The sequence below is a fragment of the Phyllostomus hastatus genome, unplaced genomic scaffold (genome assembly GCF_019186645.2).
Source record: "Phyllostomus hastatus isolate PE091 unplaced genomic scaffold, TTU_PhHast_1.1 phas_scaffold_501, whole genome shotgun sequence".
Classification (NCBI taxonomy): domain Eukaryota; kingdom Metazoa; phylum Chordata; class Mammalia; order Chiroptera; family Phyllostomidae; genus Phyllostomus; species Phyllostomus hastatus.
Genome location: NW_025334033.1, coordinates 46,837,817 through 46,862,004, shown reverse-complemented (window position 1 = coordinate 46,862,004; position 24,188 = coordinate 46,837,817). Strand labels below are relative to the sequence as shown.

The 24,188-nt window shown below is 41.4% G+C and overlaps 1 protein-coding gene across 3 annotated transcripts in view; it reads left to right on the top strand.

The window, feature by feature from the left end:
• Positions 1-203: 203 nt before the first annotated feature.
• DCAF5 (DDB1 and CUL4 associated factor 5) overlaps positions 204-24,188 on the top strand; it is a 98,510-nt gene continuing 74,525 nt past the window's right edge. Inside the window, exons 1-2 of one of the 3 annotated variants that reach the window (XM_045822543.1) lie at positions 204-544; positions 23,529-23,672. In XM_045822543.1, the coding sequence (XP_045678499.1) occupies positions 331-544; positions 23,529-23,672 (358 nt within the window). In that variant the 5' untranslated portion in view covers positions 204-330. The remainder of the gene's footprint in view (positions 545-23,528; positions 23,673-24,188) is intronic. The other 2 variants (XM_045822542.1, XM_045822544.1) reach the window with 2 other exon arrangements.

The following is a 24,188-nucleotide window of genomic DNA, read 5'->3' as shown; positions in this document are numbered from 1 at the left end:
GGCCAGCCCGCGGCGGGGGAGGGGCAGCCGCCGCCCGCGTTCTCCCGGCGCCTGCGGCCCGCGGAAGCGCGGCCACAGCTGGGGATCAGCTGCTGCAGGAGGCGGAGAAGCAGAGGGAGGAGCCTGGAGGAGCGGGGGAGAGGGGAGGGAGGGGACCATCAGGAAGCCGCGAACGCCACCGAGTGTCTGCACACCTCGCTCCGTCTGCCATGGCTGGTTAAAGAACCATCCGGATCGCAGCGCGGGGGGAGGGCTGGGTGGGGGGAGCGCTGCGGCCGCGCGTGAGGCCGAGGGAGGGGCGGCGGCGCGAGCGGCGGCGGCGGTTCCAGGATGAAGAGGAGAGCTGGCCTGGGGGGCAGCATGAGGTCAGTGGTGGGCTTCTTGTCCCAGCGGGGCTTGCATGGGGACCCCCTGCTCACTCAGGACTTTCAGCGGAGACGTCTGCGAGGCTGCAGAAACCTCTACAAGAAGGACCTCCTCGGCCACTTCGGCTGTGTCAATGCCATTGAATTCTCCAACAATGGAGGCCAGTGGCTGGTCTCAGGTAAATCAACCCCCTTCCCCTCCCCGCGCCTCCCGGCCCCTTTCCAACCTCCCCGTTTCGCTCTCCCTCACCACCCTCCTCCTGCCCTCCGTCCCCACCTCCTCCCGCCTAACCCCCCCTTATGCGGTGGGAAGGGTTGGTGTCAAATTAAAACCATTGCAAGGGGAGGGAGGGAGGGGAAGGAGAGGATGTCTTTATAAAAAAGACCCAAAATGGTTGACAGATCCTTAATTCTCTTCATCCCAAGTGTAAAGTGATCTCTCCTGCCGAGTGCCCCGAAAGTGTGGGTTGGGAGGGGGGCGAGGTTATCGCTTGACAAAGTTTGATGTGAAACTCTTCCTCCGCGTACTTGAAAAGGTGTGGGGGCATTTTGGGGATTGGAGGGGGAGGAGGCCGAGGCGCGCCCGAGGCTAGGCGGAGCTCGAGCCCTCCTCGCCGGTGTCCTGGGGGCAGGGGCCTTGGGGCAGGGCGGTGACAGGGCTGGCCGCCGGAGGGGTTGGGGGCTGGCTGGCTGAGCAGAGGGGAAGTGACTGGCGGTGGGTCGCAGTTGGCCGCCCCCCTCGGCGCCCTTACGGGCCCAGCTCCATTTCCTTTCGTCATGTTTTTATTATGGTTTCGGGAGTGTCGAGGGCTCTGGAGGTGAAAAGGAGCCGGCCTGAACTTGAATGCGCAACTTGTGAGGCAGTGGGTGGCGACTAGGCGACCCCTGGAGACTAGTTGGCGGGAGCCCCGCGCCCGCAAACCCCTCCCCGCTGCTGCCGTTGCAGGTGGTCTCCGCTCCTCCTCCCTCCCGCCCTATTGGGCTGCGTTGCTCCCGGCTCCGCCGCCGGTGTGGGGAAAGTGGCGAAATCGAGGCCGGGGCTCCGGCCGGGCGATGTAGGCCTCGCTCTCCCGGGGCTCCTAGCGACAGGCAGCTGAATCGATAGCCTATTGCTCCCGGGGAGGCCCAGGCCGGGCCAGCCGCGGCGACAGCTGCCCCGGGGGAGGTGCTCCTGGGGCTCGAGGGGGCGCTCGCCGCCGCCCTCCTCCTCCCGAGTCTCGCGGACCCAAGGCGGGCGAGTAGGGATGGAGGTACGCTGGGGGCGGCTCCCCGAAATTCAGCCAAACGGAGGAGGGCGAATACGGGTGATCGATCTAGTGTTCCCGCTAGCCTTCTGCCCTCCTCGTCCCTTTTCCTGTATTGAGAGGAGCAGGGAGTCCAGCGCTGGACGTGGCGCTTCCCTTCACCCAGGCTGGTCCCCGAATGATTTTGTAATTTACGTCAGTGGGCAGCTCGCCAGAAACTTCTGGGATCATGGCAAAGCATCGGCCTTTCTTCGTGATTATCAGTCGAGGTGACACGGAGTATGCAGTCCAATTTGAGGATAGCAGAGATGAGACGTGTGATCATTTCATGGTGAACATTCAGGGTTTCTCCAGAACTGACTTGACTTTTCATCCCAGATCGTTTTCTCTTTGACTAGGTAGATTTTGGCCCTAGATAATCCCCGGAAGAAACCTGATCATCCACTTCAAGGCATACCCCAAACAAAAGCTTTCTTGCCCCACCGGGCCAAAAATTCCGAAGGCAAAATGAGGGAAGGTCTCTAAAATCTCCCAGTTCCTCCCTCTTCAACTGCTGCTTCTGTATTCATAATAATCCTGTCTCCTTTCCAGACTAATGTAGTCCAGCAGATGCTCCCAGACACAAGTAAACTCACCCTAGTGGTTAGGGACTGGGGGCCGGGTGAGGGGCGCTCATTTATAGACTGAACTAATCATTTCAATTAAATCATAAGTATAGTCGTACATTGCCCAATTTAACACACTTTTTAAATATAACAGGTTTATTCAGATATTATTCACATGTCATACAATTTACCCATTTAAAGTTAACATTTTCTAAAAAGTTGCCTCCGTTCTCTACCGGTTATAGTGATCCTTGTTCAGGAATTCCCTCCGTGTCTTAAATGAACTCTGCATTCTCTAGTCTTGACCAGTTTATTTACTTTATCTTAGTTTTAGTCTGTGGAAGCTGAGGTCCTTTCCGCAGGGCAGGCTCTAACAAGCCTGGTTCTAGGCATTTGTTTCCTTCCTTTTCTAGGTCTGACTTGCCCATATCCAGCAGTATTTTCTGGATTCCAGCCTTCTTTGCCCCTATTCCTCCTCCTTCCCCTCATACTTCCTGTAGCTCAGTTCTTCCTGTTTCGTTTTTATCTACTGCTACCCTGTTTTTAGTCCTTCCAGCTGGCTTTTCCACCCACCCCTCCAGTTTAGCTCAGATAGACTTAGGTTTTCTTATTTGTTCCCAGAACATAGAATTTTGCTTAAAATCCTTTTTAGCTATTCAAATTCCATTGACTACAACTTGGGCTAACAGAATGTTCCTCCTGTTTGCTTCAGATAAGGAAGCCCCCTCTAGGAATAAGAAATACAGCTTAACTTGTTAATGCTAATTAAATTTTGTTCTGGGGTGTCTCTCTACAATCTTTCTGTATTTAAAACTATTTATAGTGTCATGTTTACATTTTATCTGTCATTGTTCTTTAGTAGTTAACACCTGAGGGGAAAGGCACATAGTATTTTGAGGTTAATGCTGTCTGTCCCTAATGCTTCATGGTAAGGTGGTGGGTGGCCAGATTTCTAGGATGGTAATGAGATTACTTTTATGCATTTTGTTCTTATATCTTGTCTGGATTGGTTAAAGTCCTCAGAAAGTGGTGGTTATAATGATTGTTCATAGTTTGCTCATTCTTCTCATTTCCTAACTGCTCAGGCTCCTATTTCTTCTAACTGACACATACTACTTGACAGAATTAAATTAGACCTAGGGCAAAAATAATATGTGCATGATTCCTGTGGCTTTATAAAACGCTATTTGTTAAGGCTACGTCATTGCTTTTGTTCGAACAGCTAGCTCTTTCCAGGGCACAGTGAAGCCCGCAGATATTAAGAGTAAACCAGAGAAAATCAGGAGGGAGAAAAGGTGATCAGCTAAGTGAGATTGTGACAGCAACAAGTGGCAGGATGGTTTTTTTACTTTTTAAAGCATTAAAATATTTTAACCTAAATAGTAACTTTCTTTGCTGTTGATCAGAAAAGGACATTACTGTAATAGCATGTAAGGCAGTGTGGCATAGCATACACATGGTAAAAATCACTGCTGTGTCATTTAACGTGTGACTTTAGGCCAATTGCTGAGCCTCTCTGGGTCTGTTTCTTGAACTGGGCAATGGGAATATCAGCACTTACTGAAGGGCTGGTGTGAGAACTACATTAGGCAAAGTTTAGGTTGGGAGTTAAACAGAGTGCCAGGCCTCTCAGAGAAAATGCTGAGTTTGTTTTCTTTCCCTTTATAACTTGTGGTGTCATTATTAGATGACACTTGTTCTTACAGTATCAGTAATGAGCCTGTACAAACAGGGCAGACAGGATAGTTACGACCTTTTGATGTGGAATGAGGAGGCACAGTGTGGTGTGGAAGGAACCTGGGATTTGGTGCCACATGATAGGGGTTGGAGGCTCGAGCAGTCACAAGTAGTCTGAAGGTAAATCTCTTCATTCCTCATCTGTAAAATGGGGATAACAAATTGCTCTCACTACCTAACAGGGTAGTAGTATTCGGTGAAATGTTATATGTAAAGGTACTTTGTAAACTACATGGGTTTGAATGAACATTAGTTTTTATAAGGAACAGTTTGTGCTTGATGCTTGCAGCCTCTTCTTAAAATATTTATGCGTTAGTTTTTTTTGAGGGATGGAGAGCAATATATGTTGAAGTTCTAGTTGCAAGAACTAGACATCCCAACAACATCATGGATGTTATGTTAGTACATATCTAGGGGATATCCTGGGTTTACCTTTTAAGTTTTGGGTTGCATCTAGTACCTTCCATTGCCTTCACTGGCTCCTCTTGTTTCTTCTTTTCCCTAGAATGGAGTCCTTTATATGTTTGCTACATTTGTCTTTTCTTTTTGGGAAGAAAATGAACATTTTGGGATCTGATTGAGAGACGAGTCAGAATGCTCTGTGTGTATCTGACTTGGATTATAACTCTGCCTTCTATTTATAACTGGGATAACTATTTAGTTTGATAGCTATTTGACGTGAGTCTCTGTATTGATCGTTCAAGTATCCACAGCTATATAGAGAGATTAAGCGCTTGAACCCTGGAGTTAGGCGCTGGGGGCGGGGGATGTGAACATCAGCTTAACTGCTTGCTAACTGGGTTACCTTTGACAAGTCACTTAACCTCTGTTTCCTCATCCATGTAATAAGGACACTAATACCTCACAGGGTTGTACCTCACAGTCCTCTGTGCATGCAGTACCTCATTTCATTCACAGAGGACTGAATGAAATATTTGTAAAGTTCTTAGCACAAGGGCCTCGCCTATGCTGTTGCTCTGGTTGCTACTGCTGTTGCAAATGTTATTGTTATTGTTGAACTTGAAGCTCACAAAAAGCTTTTAGGACAGTTATTTTCAACTGGTGCACAGCAAGAATTTTTAAAGCATGTAGTACTTGATTGGTTAATCAGGAGCACTGACCTTTTCCCCTTGGATTGTCAAATTAAAAAAAAAAAAGACAACATCCAACACAACAATAGCCATCTTGTGTAAATGAATCAAAATTATACATTTAAAAAAGTATGTTATTTATTTGTTTATTTTTAGAGAGAGGGAAAGGGAGGGAGAAAAAGAGGGAGAGAAACTTCAATTGGTTGCCTCTTGAATGCACCCTGACCAGGGACAAAACCTGCAACCTCTGCTCATACTCTGACCAGGAATCGAACCAAGTGACCTTTTGCTTTGCGGAGCGATGCCCAACCAACTGAGCCACATGGATCAGGGCAAAATTATACCTATTTCTTTATTTGTTGGATTGGCAAAAAATACACTTTTTATTGTGCCACAGAATTTTAGTAATTAGTTTGTGTGCCATGGCATGAAAGAGGTTGAAAATTGCTGTTTTAGGAAATTGACACCATTAACATCTAACATTTGTATGTGGCAGAGTACAATGTGAAAAATTGAAAAAGATCTCAATGAAGTGAACTGTTAAAAATGCTTTGTGAATAAGCTCAGTCCCAGTATAGTCATCAAATCATATCTTCAAGCATCAAATAACAGCTATGATAATAACTATATGCTTAATTTGAACCCATTAATTAATGATCTTTTCCTGTTGCCCAATCATTAGTTATATCACATTTTATATTATAGAATCTTTTTTTGTAAATGAATTTACGCAAGAGCATACTACCTATAGGTAAAGTGTTTGGCTTTAGCCAGTTAAAGTTTGATTTTTATTAAACTTCTCATGAGTTTAATTAGAATGAATTTCTTGGTCCAGTGGTGAGTTTATCGGGAGGAATATGGCTCTTGGTTGGACAGATTTCTGACTTTGAAAAGCTGTCTTAGTACTTAACATTTTGACAAGGTGATTAGGGAATCAATTCTCGAATTTTCTTCTGGGCTTTCTTCTGTTTTGAAGGTTTTAAATTTTATTCTTTGGTCTATTTATTGGTTCAACAAATAGTTTTTGAGTCATACTCTTTATAAGACAGGAGCTATGAGAAGAACAGTGATGAATCAGGTATAAATCATGCTCTCAATAAGCTAGCATTTAGGAGCATTTACTTCTGGTTTGTAACAGCACCTGACCCTTTTTAATTTTCCCCCTCTGCTTTATGATGCTTCAACAGATATTTTATTTTCCCCTGGCTTATGGTACTTAACATAGCAAAAATCCTCTTGCTTGTGAGCTTTAGTCGGAAAGAAACAAGGCTCAGAGAGATGGCCTTGGAGAACATTGCTGTGATAAATTATAGAAATCATGTGATAAGGATAAGGTAACATGGATATTTATAGATACACATTATTTTTCCCACTTGTTCTTCAGTCAGCTAAGTGGCATCTATCAAAGATTGGCAAATTTAGAATTCTGCCCCGGTTTGTCACTTCGGCTTAAAAATAACCTAGTGAGGTTTAACTGATGACCACCAATCTCATTAGACATTATTAACACATCAAAAAGTTGTCTTTATGACCATATTGTTCAAGGAATCATCACTGACTTGACTTACACCAAATCATTTTTTATTATTAAGAGTTCCTGAAAGCGGCAGCCCTCAGTCACCACATTGAAAGGAGGTGTCAGCCACGTGCAGGTGTGTGCTCATTCACTGGTAACTGATAGATTTGGGTTGTCAGATACAGCTGGAATTGTTCAGATGAGGGAAACTTTTTTGCCCAGTAAATCTTGAGACACTAATGGATACTGCTTTCCGAATCCTGAGTTGAGAAGTGGATGCATTTATTTTCTTACGTATTGAGCACTTCTGTTGCTAATGAAGTGTTTGATTTTCATCTTTTTTTTTCTTTTTCGTGGTTTCAAGAAAGAAGTAATTGCTTTTCTCATTGTTTTAGTCTGGATTTATATACTCAAGGGTTGGAATTAAAGCCTTTTTGAGTTAAAGGTACTAAAATCCTAATTCAAATGGGAATTAAGGAATCAATTCTGTTTTCAGTTTTGGTGCCCTACATTATATTGTTTCTTATAATTAAAGGACTGAATATTAATCTTTTAGGAGTTACCCTTAGATTATTGTGAGAATATGAAGCTACATATCTGGGTTTTTTTGAAGTTACAGTTCTTATCTACTTAATTCTCTGTCCTTTAAAAATTTTGATTTTAAGTTACAAGGGTTAGGTTACTACTTGCCAGAGTTTGGGTATGTAAGCTGATTTTAGGTGATCCTTGAATGAATATTTAAATTTCAATAGTTAATACATTTAGCCCTGGCCAGGTGGCTGAGTAGTTTGGACCATCATCCCATACACCAGAAGGTTGTGGGTTCAATCCCTGGTCAGGGTACATAGGCTACGTTGCAGGTTCTGTTGCAGGTTCCATCCCCAGAAGGAGCAAGTATGGGAGGCAACTCACCAATCAATATTTCTCATGGTGATGTTTCTTTCTCTTGCTTCCTCTCTCTTTCTAAAATCAAACATTCTCGAATGAGGATTTTAAAAATAGTATATTTATTTTTACCTATTAGAAAAGTTAATTAGCATGTATAAAATATTATTTTTAATGGCTTTATTGCTTAAGGTATGGTTAAATTTTTAAAAATTAATTAAAGAAAAATAGTGGTGTATATGTTATGCAGTTAAAACAAAAATCAAAAGATGATCAAGATTGACTGAAGCTTGGGAAATATTGCATTAGGTGACCTTTTCTATATCTTCTTTTCTTCCTCATTGAGTCAGAGGGAAGGAAAGGTCTTCGTGTCATGGAAAAGGAATGGAGCAATGGAAAAGTGACTTGCCCAGAGTCGCCCGGTTAGCCTTTGACAGTCATGACCCTCCGGCTCATTGCTCCCAGGCAGGGGCTGTTCCTTTTCTTTCTTTCTCACCCCTCCCCCACCTTGCCCCCCAATTACAAGGGAAAGCTTATCTAGAAAGTTACTGAGGTGGAAGAAGGGCGCTTGGCCTGGAGGGAAGGGGGGAAGTAAAGGCACAGTAGTGCTTAGGAGAGGGAGAGCCCCTGGGGGTTGGGGCCTGCTTCTAAGTTGCCTTTTTATATGTTTCTTTCCCTTTTTGTTTTCTTATAGGGCAGGCCAGTTTTTCTGGATCCTTTTAAAAGAATTAAAAGCTGAATGCTAGCAATTTTTCAGCACGTATACAACTCTAGTTGCTCCTCTTAGATGATAAATCGTATTTCTGTGTTTTGCTGTGAAGTTAACTAGTCCCACACAAATATCATGTTTATTTATTCATTAAAATATTTAATGTGAACTTACGTGTGTTTCTTTAATTTTAATAACTATAATTATTGTTTTAACATGTATTTAGCATGTAATTGTAATGTGTACCAGCCCCCCTACTAAAGCACTTTATATGTCTTATTTGCCATTTGGAAAATGGTCAGTACAATCGGTAGTCTAGACAGACAAGGGGACTTGAAGATTTTGTATTAGCTGTCATAATTAAGCGCTGAAGAATCAAGAAAGGACATTGATAAATGACTGCTGAGGGTTCTGTGATATAGAGAACAGGTAGGACATTCATCGGAAAAATGGATATCACTATATATTGTTTCTGGTTAAAATGAAGTGAAATATAATTCTAGGGCTGAAAAAAAGATTTTTATTACTTTGGTCTTTGTGGAAAATTTTATTACAGTAGGTGCTTCCTAAGCTTTTGTTCTTTTCGGCTTTAAACTTACTGGTCACCACTGCCAGCATTATAAAAGCTTCCTAAAACTAAACTCTCATTTTCTCACATCCCTTGCTGATCCCTCAAACATCTCCACTGCTCCCCAGTGTCTATCAAATTAAGTAGGATGCCTCACTTGATGTTCAGTTGAGACATTGCTGTTTGTAAAGTAAATGTTTAATAATAAAAACAGCTAATGTTTGATCACATTCTTTATCAAATATTATTTGGGGGCATTTTTTTATGTTAGGCACGTTTACGTGAATGATCACATCTCATACTTAAAAGAATCTTGCCTAAGGTAAGGATAGTACTATTATTCTTTACATATGAGGAAACTGAGGCTGAGAGTAGTTAACTTGTGGGAACTCCTGTAGTTTGTGGTGGAGCTGGATTTGCGGCCTGGGTCTGCATGAGCTCAAAGACATGCTGCTATCTGCTCTGAAATTTTTAGAATGTTACGTGCATTTTAAAAGGATTTGACTCTTTTCCTACATTCTTGTCTCTTAATGCTGTCACTCGGATCCTTTGCTAACTGCTTTTCCCCCTTCGTGTGTAAACAGGAATGGGGGTGGTGCTGAGGGGGTGGACGTGCTGGCTTGGAGCCAGCAAGCACTGTTTCAGTCACAGCTGCTGTATGCACCCCTCAGGCAGATTTCTCCTGGTGCTAGAAATGACTTCACCTGGGTTTTGGTCTTGGCAGTTTTCTAAAGTCTACTTTTTACATTTTGTGTGTTCCACACTTGCTTACGTAAATCATGTGATGAACCTCACATTGTATTAAACTCACGTACTTGAGTCTAATTAAGAGTAAGTGTACTCTGGCCTTGGCTAGTGAGGGTCTGTGGGCTGAGCGTTGGCCTGCGAACCAAAGGGTTGCTGGTTCAATTCCCAGTCAGGGCACATGTCCGGGTTGCAGGCCAGGTCCCCAGTAGGGGGCAAGCAAGAGGTAACCACACATAGATGTTTCCCTCTCTTTCTCCTTCCCTTCTCCTCTTAAAAATAACTAAAAATCTTTAAAAAACCAAAAAACTAAGTATACTCTGATTACTAGGTTGGTTCCTCTTCTCCATTAGCCCAACTAAAAGTACAAACAATATATATGTATTTACTGAGCCTGTAATTTGAGTTTGATATCTGCTGGTTGAGTGCATTTGGCTGAATTTCAACTGACAAATATGTATCTTTCCTCATAATTATACATGGGGAGAAAATATGCCTGAGGCACAGATGAATAATGTGGTTCAAAATAAAGTGCTTTTTAGAAGAAGGTTTAAACAACCTAGTGTGAGATTATTTGCCCAGGGCGCACTCACTTGGAAAGTTATTTGGAAGCACTTTTCCACAGACACAGTGTCATAAAAGGAGGTATAACTCCTAGATCGGATGATAAGCCTGTTTAATCCTTAATGACCTGGAAGTGTAGTGTTCTCTCCAGTAAAATTTACTTCTGTCACTGGCAACTTCATTCTTCTGTGAAAAAGAAGGCATTTTATTTCTAAGGTTGTTCACTGATAGAGTAAATAAGGAGGGTTGCTCTGTGGGTTCTGCTTTTAGGTTCCCCTCGCTTTTCACAACGATTTTCCTGAGGGATTTAAGGAAAGACATGACAATGGTCTTTTGTCGTTGTAGTTGCTGCTGTTTCCACACCTGCATGTTCACACTGTCCTTGCTGCCTTCTTCACTCCTTGCACTCTGCAGTGTTGAATACCGAGATTCTATCATGTACCTCTCAGGATTCAGAGTTGATACGCCTCGGAGATCAAGTCCGTGTGTTCTGAGTGTCATTTTCCTGTTCGGGCCATTTCTAAAATGGAAGTAATGTTCCAGGGCTGGGGCATGTAGGAATCAACAAGAAAATGGCATTTGAGGACATCGATAGGTTTAAATAGATCCAAATAGCAGAGATGATGGCGGTGGAAAGGCAGATTCCCATCTTCCCTTTTGCCTCTGCTGGGCCTCCTGCTGGTTGATAAGGTGAGGTAAGATTACTTTATATGGTTGATAAGGTAACTCTGTAGGTCCCCTGCCTGCCTCGTTGCCTGCTGGGATCCTTCATAACTAAGGTGACCATATATATCCTGGTTCACTTGAGACGGTCCCAATTTCTCCATTGTCTTGGTGTAATTACTAGTGCTCCTTCCATTCTTACAAAGGCCCTAGTTTGGATGATAAGTTACACGGCCACTTACTCATAATATCCCAGCTGTCTAGTACTCAGGAAAATCCAAAGCTTTAGTCTCTTAACTCCTCCCTCTCACCATTGAATGCCTCTGGTGGAAAATCCTCCAAGCCTCCTTTTCTCTCCATGTCCCGTCTTTCAGCTGCCACTTGTTTTTTTCCTGGTGCAGGAGCCCTGCTAATCTCCCATATCGTTCCAATTTTAATGTATGTGCTGCTGAAGCGAGCACTTTCAGCTGCCACTTTTAAGGTACTGGACTTTTAAGGCTCACCTGAGAGACTGTAAGGTCTGTTAGTCCCATTCCTTGTCTTATTAGAAGGTGTGTGTGGCGGGGGGGAACTATTAAGAAAATGTTAAGTTCAAAAACTAAGTTACCCCTTTTTTTCTGTGTACCTCCTCTTAGAAATCTTATTCTGTTGTTCATATGTACATTTATTTTTTTTAAGTCTTCCTGTAGGTTGTTAGTTTTCAGAGTTGAATTTGGGGAAAGGTGTTTGAGGAATGATTCTCTTCTGAGTTGGGAGTTTTTTTCCTGAAGAATTTTTAACTCAAAGTAGATACGCTGTTGATATTAAAACCACGGTACAGGCTTAGTATTGCGCATCTGCCCAGCACTTTAGTCTGGTGTAAAATTTGGCCTCCTCCAGTGAGTAGACTGGCCCTGAGAAGGGTTTTCAGGAATTGTAGTTTTTCAGGTATATAGCCAGTTGGTTCTAGAATGTCTTTCACGTCGTGGAATGTCATCACTGAAGAAGTTTAAGCCCTGACCACTGTGGCTCAGTTGTTTGGGCATTGTCCTACAAAATGGAAGGTCACAGGTTTGATTCCCAGTCAGCGTGCATAGGAGAGGCAACTGATGGATGTTTCTCTCTCACATCGATGTTTCTCTCCCCAAGTTTCTCTCTCCCTTCCCTTCTCTATAAAAATAAATAATTAAATCTTTTTTAAAGACGTTTAAGAAATCTAGGTTAGTCCTGATTTCACCATTCTCACTTGTGATCTTATACTACTGATGTTTTTTCTCTGTAGAATCATAGAATTCTGTTGCTAGAAAGGCCTAGTGATGAAAAGGAGCAAAGAGTAAAGTGATTTGCCCAGTAGCTCACTACTAGTTAAGTAGTACAGTCAGGGTTAAATTGTGGGTCTTCTGACCTGGTCCCTCAGTAGGGAAAGTTAAGAGGTTTTGCATTTGTAAGGGACTTACTCAGGTAAAGTGTTAAACTCTTTAGGTGGCTTATTCTGCCAGTACATTTGATAGGAGGTTTCATTGTCCTTGAACATAGTATTTTTTTTTAATTTATTCATTTTAGAGAGAGGGAAACACGATTTGTCGATTTGTCGTTCCACTTATTTATGCATTCATTGGTTGCTTCTTGTATGTGCCCTGACTGGAGATTGAACCCGCAACCTTGGCAGATCTGAACGACCCTGCTCTAACCAACTGAGTAGCCCAGCCAGGGCAAAATGGTTGTTTTGGGTAAGTTGGTGGTGGTCCATTATTTTACAGATGAGTAAGTAGAGATTTTCCAGGGTAGAGGCAGGCAGGACTGTCATTCTGGCCAGGTCTCCAGTTTTAATTCTTAGCCTGCCTGTACTTCCTGACTTCGGAAAGTCTGTTTCCTTCCAAGAACATTACTCAGGAGGAGGAGGAATGTTTTGCAAATCCAGATGCCTGTCAGATCTTGTTACACAACTTCCCTCATTCTGAATTTCCATTCAAGTCTTGTATTTAAATTCCAGTCGTATCTTTTTTTAAAATCCTCACGGATATGTTTTATTATTGATTTTAGAGAGGGAGGAAATGAGTAAGAGAGAAGGGAAGAGAAAGAGAGAAACATCTATGTGAGAGAGAAACAGGGATTGGTTGCCCCCTGTACCCGTATCCACCCGACCGGGGACTGAACCCACATCCTAGCTGTGTGCCCTAACTGGGGTTCAAATTCACAACTTTTTGGTATACAGGATGACACTCCAATGAGCTGAGCTACCCGGCCAGGGCTCCAGTTGTACCTTTTGTGTTAGTCCTTAAGTCCAAGTGACTAAGTGGAGCCTCTGAGATTGTAATGTTTCTTTTGTTATAGATGCTGTAATGATGTTTGATGGCCAAGTGCACATTGCATTTTTTGCCATAGATGTCTGAGGCATGTGTTTTGCCTTAGACATACGAGCAAGAAAAAAACCGAAGTTTACATGTTTGGCAACCAGCTTCAAGCAGCCTTGATTTCATTTCAGAGTTGACATCTCTGTTTATACCTGCTTGGGGGTGGGTATCGTGTGCCTTCCTAGAAGGACTAAAAAAGCATTGGGGCCTGCATTGGTTCAATCTTTTTAGGATTGACCAAGAAGCAACAAGAAGCCTTTATTGTGTTGTCAGTGTTCTTTATGCAAGGAATTCTGCAAAAGTCAGACAGGCAGTGTTCTTACTGAAAAAAATTTAAAAAATCAACCCGCTCAGAATGAACGAAGAGCAAGTGTGATATAACCAGGGGGAGCATATTGTCTGTGCTCCTAGCATAGACAGCTTCTAGCTGTCTATGGCAAGAGAAAAGGGATGGGACAGAGAGACAGTCTGTGGTTAGGAGCAGCACCACCTTAATTTCCTCTCGGAAGGGTCTTTTTTTTTTTTCTTTTTTTTGTGTGTTTGGGGGTGTTTTTTGATACTCCTCTAGCCTTATTTAAGAAGCTTTTGTTCTTTGACATTTCATTTCACTAATTCCATACTTTACTGTTGAGAATTTCCTGTTGAATCATACAAGTCATTAGAATTTGGCACTTACAAGACAGGCTTCCCACTTATTTATAAGTTTTAAAAATATCATGTATTAATTATAGGAAATTTTGGGAAAAAGATATTTAAAGAAAGTAAGAAGTATTCCACCTACTCAGGATGACCATTTTTGATACATGGGACATATTTTAGCCTTTTTTATATGCATATGTACATATTTTAAAAATAAAATTGAAATTGGGCCATCTCTGCTGTTTTGTAACTTTTCTATTACATAATATTAACATTTTCATAGGTCATTGCATATTCTTGAAAAGCAGGGCTTTTCAACCTCAACAGTACTTACATTTTGGGCTGGATAACCCTTTGTTACAGGGGGCTATCCTACACATTGTAGGATGTTTAGCACTATCCCTGGCTTGTAACCAGTATATGCCAGTAGCATCTGCTCGGTTGTGACAGCCAGAAATTGGACATTGCCAAATTCTCCTGGGGGACAGAATCACTCTGGTCACTCTGGTTGAGAACTTCTGTTCCAAAGCAAAACTTCTCAAACTCTCTAGCTTTGGCACCTCTTTACATTTTTAAAAATCATGGAAGACCTCAAAGTTTTTCAGTTTATGTTGGTTATATTTATCTTTTTTTTTCTTCCAGGTGGTTTTTAAGAGTATGTTTATTAAAGCTGGGGACAGTGAAACAAGAAAGGGCCTAGGACACAAGGAGCAACAGGGCAGAGACTTGACAGGCTGCCTTGGCTCCCTAGAAACGTTATAGGAAAGGAGTGAGCCCAGGCAGGGCTGCTGTCAGCTCACTGGAGGGTCAGAAAAGGGGGCCTCGGGGACTGGTTCAGGGGGTTGTTAGCCTGGGAGGTGTTGGGGATGAGCTGTCGCTGCTCTTTGCTCCTCTGGTTGCAAATCTCCTAGGGTCCCTTAGAGCAGGGGTCCCCAACCCTTGGGTGTAGACCCATACTGGTCCAGGCCTGTTAGGAACTGGGCCTCACAGCAGGAGGTGAGCTTGACTCATCCCAAAACCACCCCCTCCACCCCCTGGTCCATGGAAAAATTGTTTTCCATGAAACTGGTCCCAGATGCCAAAAAGGTTGGAGACCACTGCCTTGGGGTTTAGGAGATGCGTGCCTGTGAGGGGAAAAGAGGAGGAAGTGAAAAGCACGGGAATGTTCCTCTCACGAGGGTGAGAGCACCTTACTGATTTTTATTGTATTAGAATTTAAAGCTGATAAAGTTTAAAGGTTATTTAAGAATACAGTAATAAAATTTACATTAATAATGTTTTAATTAAAAATAACTTCTAAAATAAACAATAGTGAGAAGAGTAACACTGAACATTTTTCCAAATCTCTTTAATGTCGTAATAGACATGATGAAGATATTTACATTTACTCTGTTGTGAAATAGTGGTTTAGCGATGTATATAAAGAAAATTCGGCCTTATAGATATGTAATTAGAAAAAGAGGAAGAGTATTTTAATGCCAAATCAAATAACTGTATTTCTACTTTGTTACTCTGCCAAAACTCAACAAATGGAAGTTTCTTTTTTTTTTTTCTTTTTGAAAAATTTATTTACTTATTTTTAGAGAGAGGGAAAGAAACATCAATGTGCGAGAGATACATCCATCGGTTGCCTCTTGCATACCCCCACCTAGGGACCTGGCCTGCAACCCAGGCATGTATGTGCCTTGACTAGGAATCGAACTAGTGACCTTTTGGTTTGCAGGCTGGCATTCAATTCACTGAGCCATACCAGCCAAGGCAACAAGTGGAAGTTTCTTAAAGATTAGTTACAATATACAATATGAAACCATATCAGAGAACTTTTCATAGTCTGTTACATTAAAATCTTTTACTTTGCCTTTAAAGCCTTCCTCCTCAGGTTGCTGGTTTCTCTTGAAAAATTGGAACATCGGGCCATTTGGAGCCTGCATTCCTGTATGGCAGTAACTGGCTGGAGCCGAGTAGTGGCTTGTCCTTTAAAATGGGTTGAGTATCCTCCAGTATGCAATTTAATTTGGCAGTTTTGCTGTGTGGCCCCTGTTGTGTTTGAGAGGCAGCGTTGTGTCATGGTAAGGAGCAATCGCTGGAGGTAGATTACCTGGATTCGGATCCCAGCTCACACTCTTGGTTGCTCTGCACCGTGAGGTAATTTAGCTTATCTGTAGTTTCATCTGGACAATAAAGATGATAATACCTGCTTCCTACGGTTGTTTAAAAGGATTAGAAGAGCTCTGTGCATTGTTTTATAACCATGACACATCCATCATTTAAAAGACACTGATTCCCTGAGTTAGGCAGATTTTCCAGATCTTGACATGTTCCATTATATATTTTAAGAAATCTTATTTGTTAATATCACCATCAATCTCATCAGAAAAGCTTTTAAGTATTGGAAGATGATTGCTCGAGCTGTTGGGAATATAGGTGTTTTCTGAATTTTATCACTGGCTGCGAATACTACCAGTTGTTTTCCTTGACATGACAGGTTCATCTTGTTTGTTTGGAGAAAGTGTCTGCCAAGTACTCAAGTCTGAATAACCGTAGTTTGTCAGTCGTTTCAAGTAAAAATGGCGTTCATGAAAAAATCAGCCAGTTTGGCTCGCAATATAAATGATCACACATACACGCATTCCACAAAGTCACCACTGTCCTTCGCTCTTCAGTGGAAGTGCTTCATGTGTACTTCCTATTTCATCATGCAGAATATGAAGATGCGTGCTCTGGTTGAAGTGTGAGGAAATTATTTTTACTGCTTCATCAAGGACATTCCTGCATGAAACTGACATCTGTTTTTTACTGCCAGCATGTGGCAGTTAAGGATACACTAATGACTAGTACTGTTTGCTGTGCTGCCTTCATTAGCCCTAAGACACCAGTAGTTCTGCAAACCACCATTGCTTTTTCACCATCAACGCAATGTCAACACAGTGAAAGAGGCAGATAACATTTCAGTGTTATGATGAAAATAGTTTCAACTTTGCAGCTCTCCTGGGGTTCATGGAACACTGTTTGAGAACAACTGTTCTAAAGCATGATATTGTGACAACATATCATGTCATAACATAACATGGTATCCTGTCCAGGGCCTGCTTATGTCAGAATTTAACGACTTCCCTCACATGGTTTGTTTGCTTTTTGTTTGTTTGTTTTTGTTTTTGGCTTTCATTACAATTCTTGTAGCTAAACCTTCGTGAGAATTTGAGTTGGTTGTTTTTTTTCCTTTAAAAAAAAGATTTTATTTATTTTTAGAGAGAGGGGCAGGAGGGAGAAAGAAAGGGAGAGAAAGATTGACTGGTTGCTGGCCTGCAACCCAGGCATGTGCTCTGACCAGGAATCAAACCAGCAACCTTTCAGTTCATAGGCTGATGCTCAGTCCACGGAGCCACACCAAGCAGGGTTTTCCTTTAGAATAAAATCTTAGAAATGGGATTCTGGGTCAAAGGATATGATTTTTTTAATATTTATAAAATACATTTGAGATATATATATATTTACCCTTAAAGATGGTTGAACTAATTTATATTTGTACCAGTTCATTGAGACTGCATTATGGCTATTGCTGAGTATTATTTAATCTTTGCCAGTTCAATTAGTATGTGAAAAATGGTGTCATTTAAAAAATTTATATTGCTTCAGTTCTCGCATACCTGGCCTTGATTATTAGTGATTCTGAATTTTTCATCTTTTTGGGGGGCCATTTTCGTAGTCTTTCATTAGGCTGGTTACATCACAACTGATTAGGTTGCACCTTTGTTACAACATTCTCCTAATACCTCTTGAGATTGATCCCTGGTTACCATTTGCATTTAAACAGGTAGCAAATGCCAGCTTTAGATATATAGAGGCCCTCCCTTAAAGAGATAGGTAATAAAGGTGCCTAGTAAACTATTTGAAATTTCAGAAGTTTGAGTTCTACTTTTTTTTTTTACTTTTGTCATATTTAAGAGGTATTGCTATGGTATTATTTAAACATTTTTTCGTTGACATCCCTTAAAACAATGCTTGGAAGGAAACTATATTATGTAATATCTATGAAATTATGGTTTAAAGTTTTTAAAGAATAATTGGCACATAGTATATTAGTTTTAGGTGAGTAACATAGTGATTTGACATTTATATACCTTATGTGATCACTACCCTAAGCCTAGTAACCATCTGTCACCATGCAAAGTTATCGAACTATTATTGACTATATTCCCTGAGTATACATCTCCATGGCTTATATACTTCATACCTGGAAACTTGTACCTCTTATTCTTCTTCACTTTTTTACCCTTCCCTTCCTTCCCAAATCATGGGCTTTATATATTAGTGGGTTTGTTTGTTTGTTTGTTTGTTTGTTTTGCCAATACACATTAAAATACGTAATTGTTAAAATTGTTGCTCTGCTGTCTGAAATCATCCATTGGCCTCTGCAGGGGCTTTAGAATCAGACGTTGTGGATCTCAGTCCCACTCTGCTTCTGAGGCAGGAGATAGAATAGGACGTCCTGAGACGCCACAGCTGTCGTCGGTCGGCATCCTGACAGTAATTAGCATTGTGGTTTCCTCCTGCGTTGTGGGAAATTGCATGTGTAGATGCTTAAGTAAACACCCTGTAAAGTCTATAACTGTTCAATAGAAGAGACCAATTCCCTGGCTTCCATATTTTGGGATGATGAAGCTGAGAGAACCAAGGCTGAAGCTGCTGTCCCTTTGGTTCCCAGAAGAAATGAGGATTTTGTGAGTTGGGATGATTTTGTCTGTGTAATTTGTAAGGTATGTGCTTGCTTTGGAATTAAATATTTTAGTGTAGCTTTTGTTATGACTGAATTTCTGCACGTAATTCTTAATTGGTAAAATGCAACTCCTGACACTTTCTGTATGATTAGAGTCCCTATCCCTCTTTTTCTTTTTCTCTTGTCTCCCGATGGCTAGGCCAAGGACTGGGAGGAGGGAAGGGATTAGCTACTATGAGCAAAGAAAGAATTAACTTGGAACTTTTAAGATGATTTCCAACACACTGTAACCATGTGCTTTCCGCCAAGTGGTTATTCACCTTGGTTTGCTGTGTTAAAACTGTAAATACAACAGGTCATGGCATTCCTCTTTTCACTGGATTGGGTTTTCACTGTCTTTTTGCCTGACCAGTTCAGCTACAGGAAGGTATGGGGCTATTTCAGGATTTGGTCTCTCTCTATTTGAGTGGATCCTGATTGTCAGGTTTTCCCCTCATTTCCCTGGATATTTTGCTGGTCAGTATTGGGTCTGGTGGGTGTTCCTGATTTTAGGCTTTCACTTGGTTTTAGAGGACTTACCAGTTATGATGCCAGAAACTCTCACTTGCTTTGCTTGTTTTTGTGTGGTCCATTCAATTCTTGGATCGGTGAATTTACCTTGTTCTGCCTTAGTTTTTTCACTGGCAAAATGGGGGTGTTCAGGGTGATCTCTTGGGTGTCTTCCAGCTTTATTGTGATCCTGGTGTTGTTAACTCTGGATTTCTTTTTCTACTCTCAGAAATGAGAGACATTATCTTGGGATTGGTGTGCTGGAATAGGATTTTAAAACCCTACCTCTGCTCAGTTCCACTGCTACTCGTCACCTGATTTTAGAGAAACCATTTTATTTCATGGTATCCCAGCTGGTTAGTTAGGGTGCTGTTGCTACTTTAATTCCTGCTTCCCATTTAATGTAAAGTTCTTAAGGCTAGGAGTCAAGGCTTCCATCATTGAAGCAAGCCAGTGCCTCACTTTTCACATCTTTATTTTTAGAGAGAGGGGAAAGGAAGGAGAGAGGGAGAGAGACATCAGTGTAAAGGGTTGCCTCTCGAGTGCCCCCAACTGGGGACCTGGCCTGCAACCAAGGCATGTTCCCTGACTGGGAATCGAACCAGCGACCCTTCGGTTTGCAGGCTGGCACTCAATCCACTGAGCCACACCAGCCAGGGCTCACTTTTCACATCTTTAAAATAGGGATAATGTTTTTACCCTACTTACCTAATTGGACATGTGGAAAAATGAGATAATAGGTATATAAATAGACTCTGCTTTTAGAACAAGAATACTAGGTAAGGACAAGGTATCAGGAGAAGGTAATATCTGTAAATGTTATCCCTCCTTTGGCTGCTTCTGCAGTGAAGGGGAAAATCCATGTGATGCTACCGTCCCCTTTCAGGGGTGTCCAACCCATGGGCTGCATGCAGCCTGACACAAAATTGTAAATTTACTTAAAACCTTTTTTTTTTTTTTGACTCATCAATTTTCATGTGTTTGTGTATTGAATTGTGTGGCCCAAGACAACTCTTCTTCCAGTGTGGCCCAGAGACGCCAAAAGGTTGGACACTCCTGCCTTATCTCTTCATACTTGCAGGTGCACTTCCCTGACTTAGGGAGTGCCATAGGACCCCAGCTTTGTGACCTTGGGCAAATCACCCAACCTTGATTTACCCCTGGGCCAGATACAGCCTTTACTGAGGACTCCATTCAGCCTGCAAAATCAAGTGCTATCTTCTCTTGAAAAATTGGAAGACCTGGCAACATGAAGCCTGCATTCCCCTATGGCAGTGATTTTCAGGTGGTGTGCTGCAAGAATTTTTAAAACATGCAATACCTGACTATTTAGTCAGGGGCCCTGACCTTTTACCTCTTAGATTGTCAAGTTAAAAAATGACAACAGCCAATACAACAACAGCTATCTGGTGTTAATGAATACAAATTATACCTTTTTTTTTTTTTGGTCAGATCAGCAAAAAAAATTTTTTTGGTGTGCCACAGAATTTTAGTAGTTAGTTTGTATGTGCCATGAGATGAAAAAGGTTGGAAATCGCTGCCCTATGGCAGTAACTGCCTGGAAGTGAGTACTGGCTTATCCTCTCTGGTACTTGGCTTTATAATCTATAAAACTCATGGTAGTAGAGCTATTATGATCCTCACTTTGTATTTGGTAAAACTCAGGCTCAGGGAGATTAGGTTAGAAACACGAGTAAGTAGAAGAAATATATGGGCTTCTATCTTTTGATTTTTCACTTTTTATAGAGACTTTGGCACAAAGAAATATTTCTCAATGAACATGTCCTTGGGTCAGGATTTTTAAAATAATAATAAAGTAAAACAACAAAAACCAAAAACTTTATTTTCATGACCTTGTAGAAATACAGAATTTAGGTAACACTGCCCCAGGCCAGAAAACTCATAGTTGAAATAGGCAAACCTTAAACCCAGAACACTGTGAACCACATGTAAGGGAGTGTCTGGTAGACAAGGAAGTAACTTCAAGGAGTCAGAGCTTGATGTTGACCAACAATGGAAGGAAGGAGGGATTCAAGAAACAAAGGAACCCAAGGAGCAAAGGCAACTTTTTTCTAGAGAAGGAAGAATGAGTATGATTTGATCACTATTATCTTCTAGTGTTTTTTAAATTGTTAAAGGAAATATGTTTATGGCAAAATGTCAGGTAGTACAGAAAGTTATAAATGAAAACAAAAGTTTCTCAACAGTATATACTCAAAAGAATTGAAAGTAGGAACTTGAACAGATATTTGTCTATCCATGTTCTTAGCGACATTATTCACAGTAGCCAAAATGTCCATTGATGAATAGTTAAACAAAATGTGGTATGTATGTGTGTGTTTATGTATAACGGAATATTATTCGGCCTTAAGAAGGAATGAAATTCTGATACATGTTACAATATGGATGATCCTTAAAGACATTATGCCAAGCGAATAAGCCAGACACAAAAGGACAAATGTGTGATTCCACTTACATGAGACACCTAGAGTGGTCAGATTCATACAGGCCTCAAGTGAAGTGGTGGTTGTTGGAGGCAAGTGGACGCTATTGTTTATAGGGTACAGAGTTTCAGTTTAGGATGATATAAAAGTTCTAGCAATGGATAGTGGTGTTGGTTGCACCACTTAACAGTGAAAATATATGTAATGCTACTGAATTGTACACTCAAAAATGGTTAAAATGGGCCCTGGCTGGTGTGGCTCTTCATGGATTGCACTCCACCTGAGAACTGCAGGGATGCTGGTTCCATTCCCGTTGTGGGTGCACGAGAGGCCGCTGATCATGTATCTCTCACACACTTGATGTTTCTCTCCTTCTCTTTCTCCCTCCTTTTTCCTCTCTCTAAAGTAAGTAAAATCTTTTAAAAGATGGTTAAAATGGTAAATTTTATGTTATATATATTTTACACATTTTTAAAAACTCTTCAAAACCCTAGCCTAGATGTGGTATCCATTATAAAAAACTTCTTATATAGCCATCTAGATATGCAAATAAAAGCACAGATATGGTCTAGCTGGTGTGGCTCAGTAGACTTAGTGCTGGTCTGTGAACCAAGAGGTTGCTGATTTGATCCCCCATCAGGGCACATGCTTGGATTGCAGGCCAGGTGCCTAGTTTGGGGTGTGCAAGAGGCAACTGATAGATGTTTTTCTCCCTTTCTTCCCCTCTCTCTAAAAATAAATAAAATCTTTTTTTAAAAAGCACCAGTATGCAAGTTGAAGTATATTCAATCAATATCTACTTACGGGGGCACTTGTTTAGGTACTGGGGACTTTGCAGTGAACAAAATGGACAAGCTTCCTGCTATTGTGAGGCTTCTTAAGAATTTGTTTTAATGAATGGATGTTGGTACACATACTATTTTACACCTCATTTCCCCCTTAACCAAGACCTCTGGACATGTTTCCAAGTTCTTAAAGATCTACCTATTTAATGGCTATGTGTGTGTCTCTGCGTGGTATGGATGTGCTGCAATTTGTGTCTGTTGTATTGAATGGAATGGGGGAGGCAGAGGTATAGAGTTTATTACAGTTTGCTGCCTGTATTTGTTCCTGTTGTAACTTAAAGTTTTATTAGGAATATGCCCAGGATGGCATAGCTTGTTTGGATTGAGTGCCGGCCTGTGAACCAAAGGGTCTCCAGATTGATTTCTGGTCAGGGCACATGCCTAGGTTGTGGGCCAGGACCCCAGTAGGGGGCGCATGAGAGACAACCACACATTGATAAGATTTTTTTAAATTTTTATTAAGAATATAATATAAGCTTGTTAAAGTGAAGCAGTACCAAATATATAAAGTAAAAGTAAAAACCCTACAGTTTGTCCTCTACCTCTTTTAATCTTATTCCCTGGATGTAGTAACCACTGTCAACAGTGTTTAGCATCCTTCTATATATTTTTAATGTGTCTTCAAATATAAAGAATACATAATACATAGAATATAAATATTCTTAATCTGTAGGAGCTGACTCACACAGTGTAATACAGCTCATTTAATTCAGATTTTTTGAGAGTTATGCAGAAGAAAGAGTTGGACTGAGGTTCATGAGACCTAGATTCTGTCTAGATTCTGCTACTGTGACAGATAGGCAGTTCCTTAGTTGTCATTTGTATGGTGTCCCACCATCAAGGAGATCACATCAAGGAGAGTGCTTTGAAAACTAGTATGCTACGAACATTTAAGTTCTTCTGTTGAAAGCACTAGAAACCAACCCAAGTACTGTTGAATGACACCCCCCCCCCAAAAAAAAGTCCTTAATGGAAGAATTTTAGGTAGTAAGTGAAGAAATATTTAAACAACTAGGTCTCTGCAAAGTCAGGAACAGGGTGGCTTTGAGAATTTCAATATCAGTGCTTATTCCTTTCCTTTTCTGTATTGTCTGTTTGAGATTTAATTCCTAGGGGAAAATGAGTGGCTTAGGGGCCATATATTTACCGATGGTTAAGGGGGTTGAGCCCTGGGTTTATATGTCCCATCAGAATCTCATGGAGTTGGAGAGATGCAGTCTGGGGAAAGATGGGACTCAAAGCTAGCAAAACTGAGAGTCACCCTTGAAATATGAGCTGTTTTAACCCTAGATTCTTACTGCCCTCTTAAGGAGGAGATGATCGCAGGGTTCTGTTATGGCACATGGAACAAGCTATCCACTCCAGAGTCAAGCCCATACAGCTGAAAGGAGAGCATCATTCCAACATTTTTTGCCTGGCTTTCAACAGTGGGAACACCAAAGTATTCTCTGGAGGTAAGAAGGGAGAATTCCACATGGGGAAATTCACTGTGGCTGGTGTTTTACATAAAAGAGTGCTAAAATAACTCCTTATTTTTCTTTACTTCATTTTTCTATAGAATTTCAGTTTTCCATAGCTTGCCTTTTCTGCATTTCAGCAATTTAGGCACATGTATTAGAGTAATCTCCATCCCACCTTACTTTCCTCCTTTTCCCTTCCTCCCTGCCCCCTCTCTCTCCCTCTTCCTTTCTTCCATCCTACCCTCTCCCCTGCTTCCCCTCCCCTTCTCTCCCCTCCCTCCCTCCCTTCCTTCCCCTCCTTCCCCTTCTTCCCCCTTCTTTCCTTTCCTCTCTCCCCCACTTCTGCCCTGCCCTCCCTTTCTTTCATTCTTTGGCTCTCACTCTTTTTCTCTTTTTTTTTGGTTGAATATTTTTTACATTGTAATCTGCTATACAGACACACACACATATGTGAAGCAGCACTTAATGTTACTATGTGTGGTACACTCTCATTTGTTTTTTTGTTTTGTC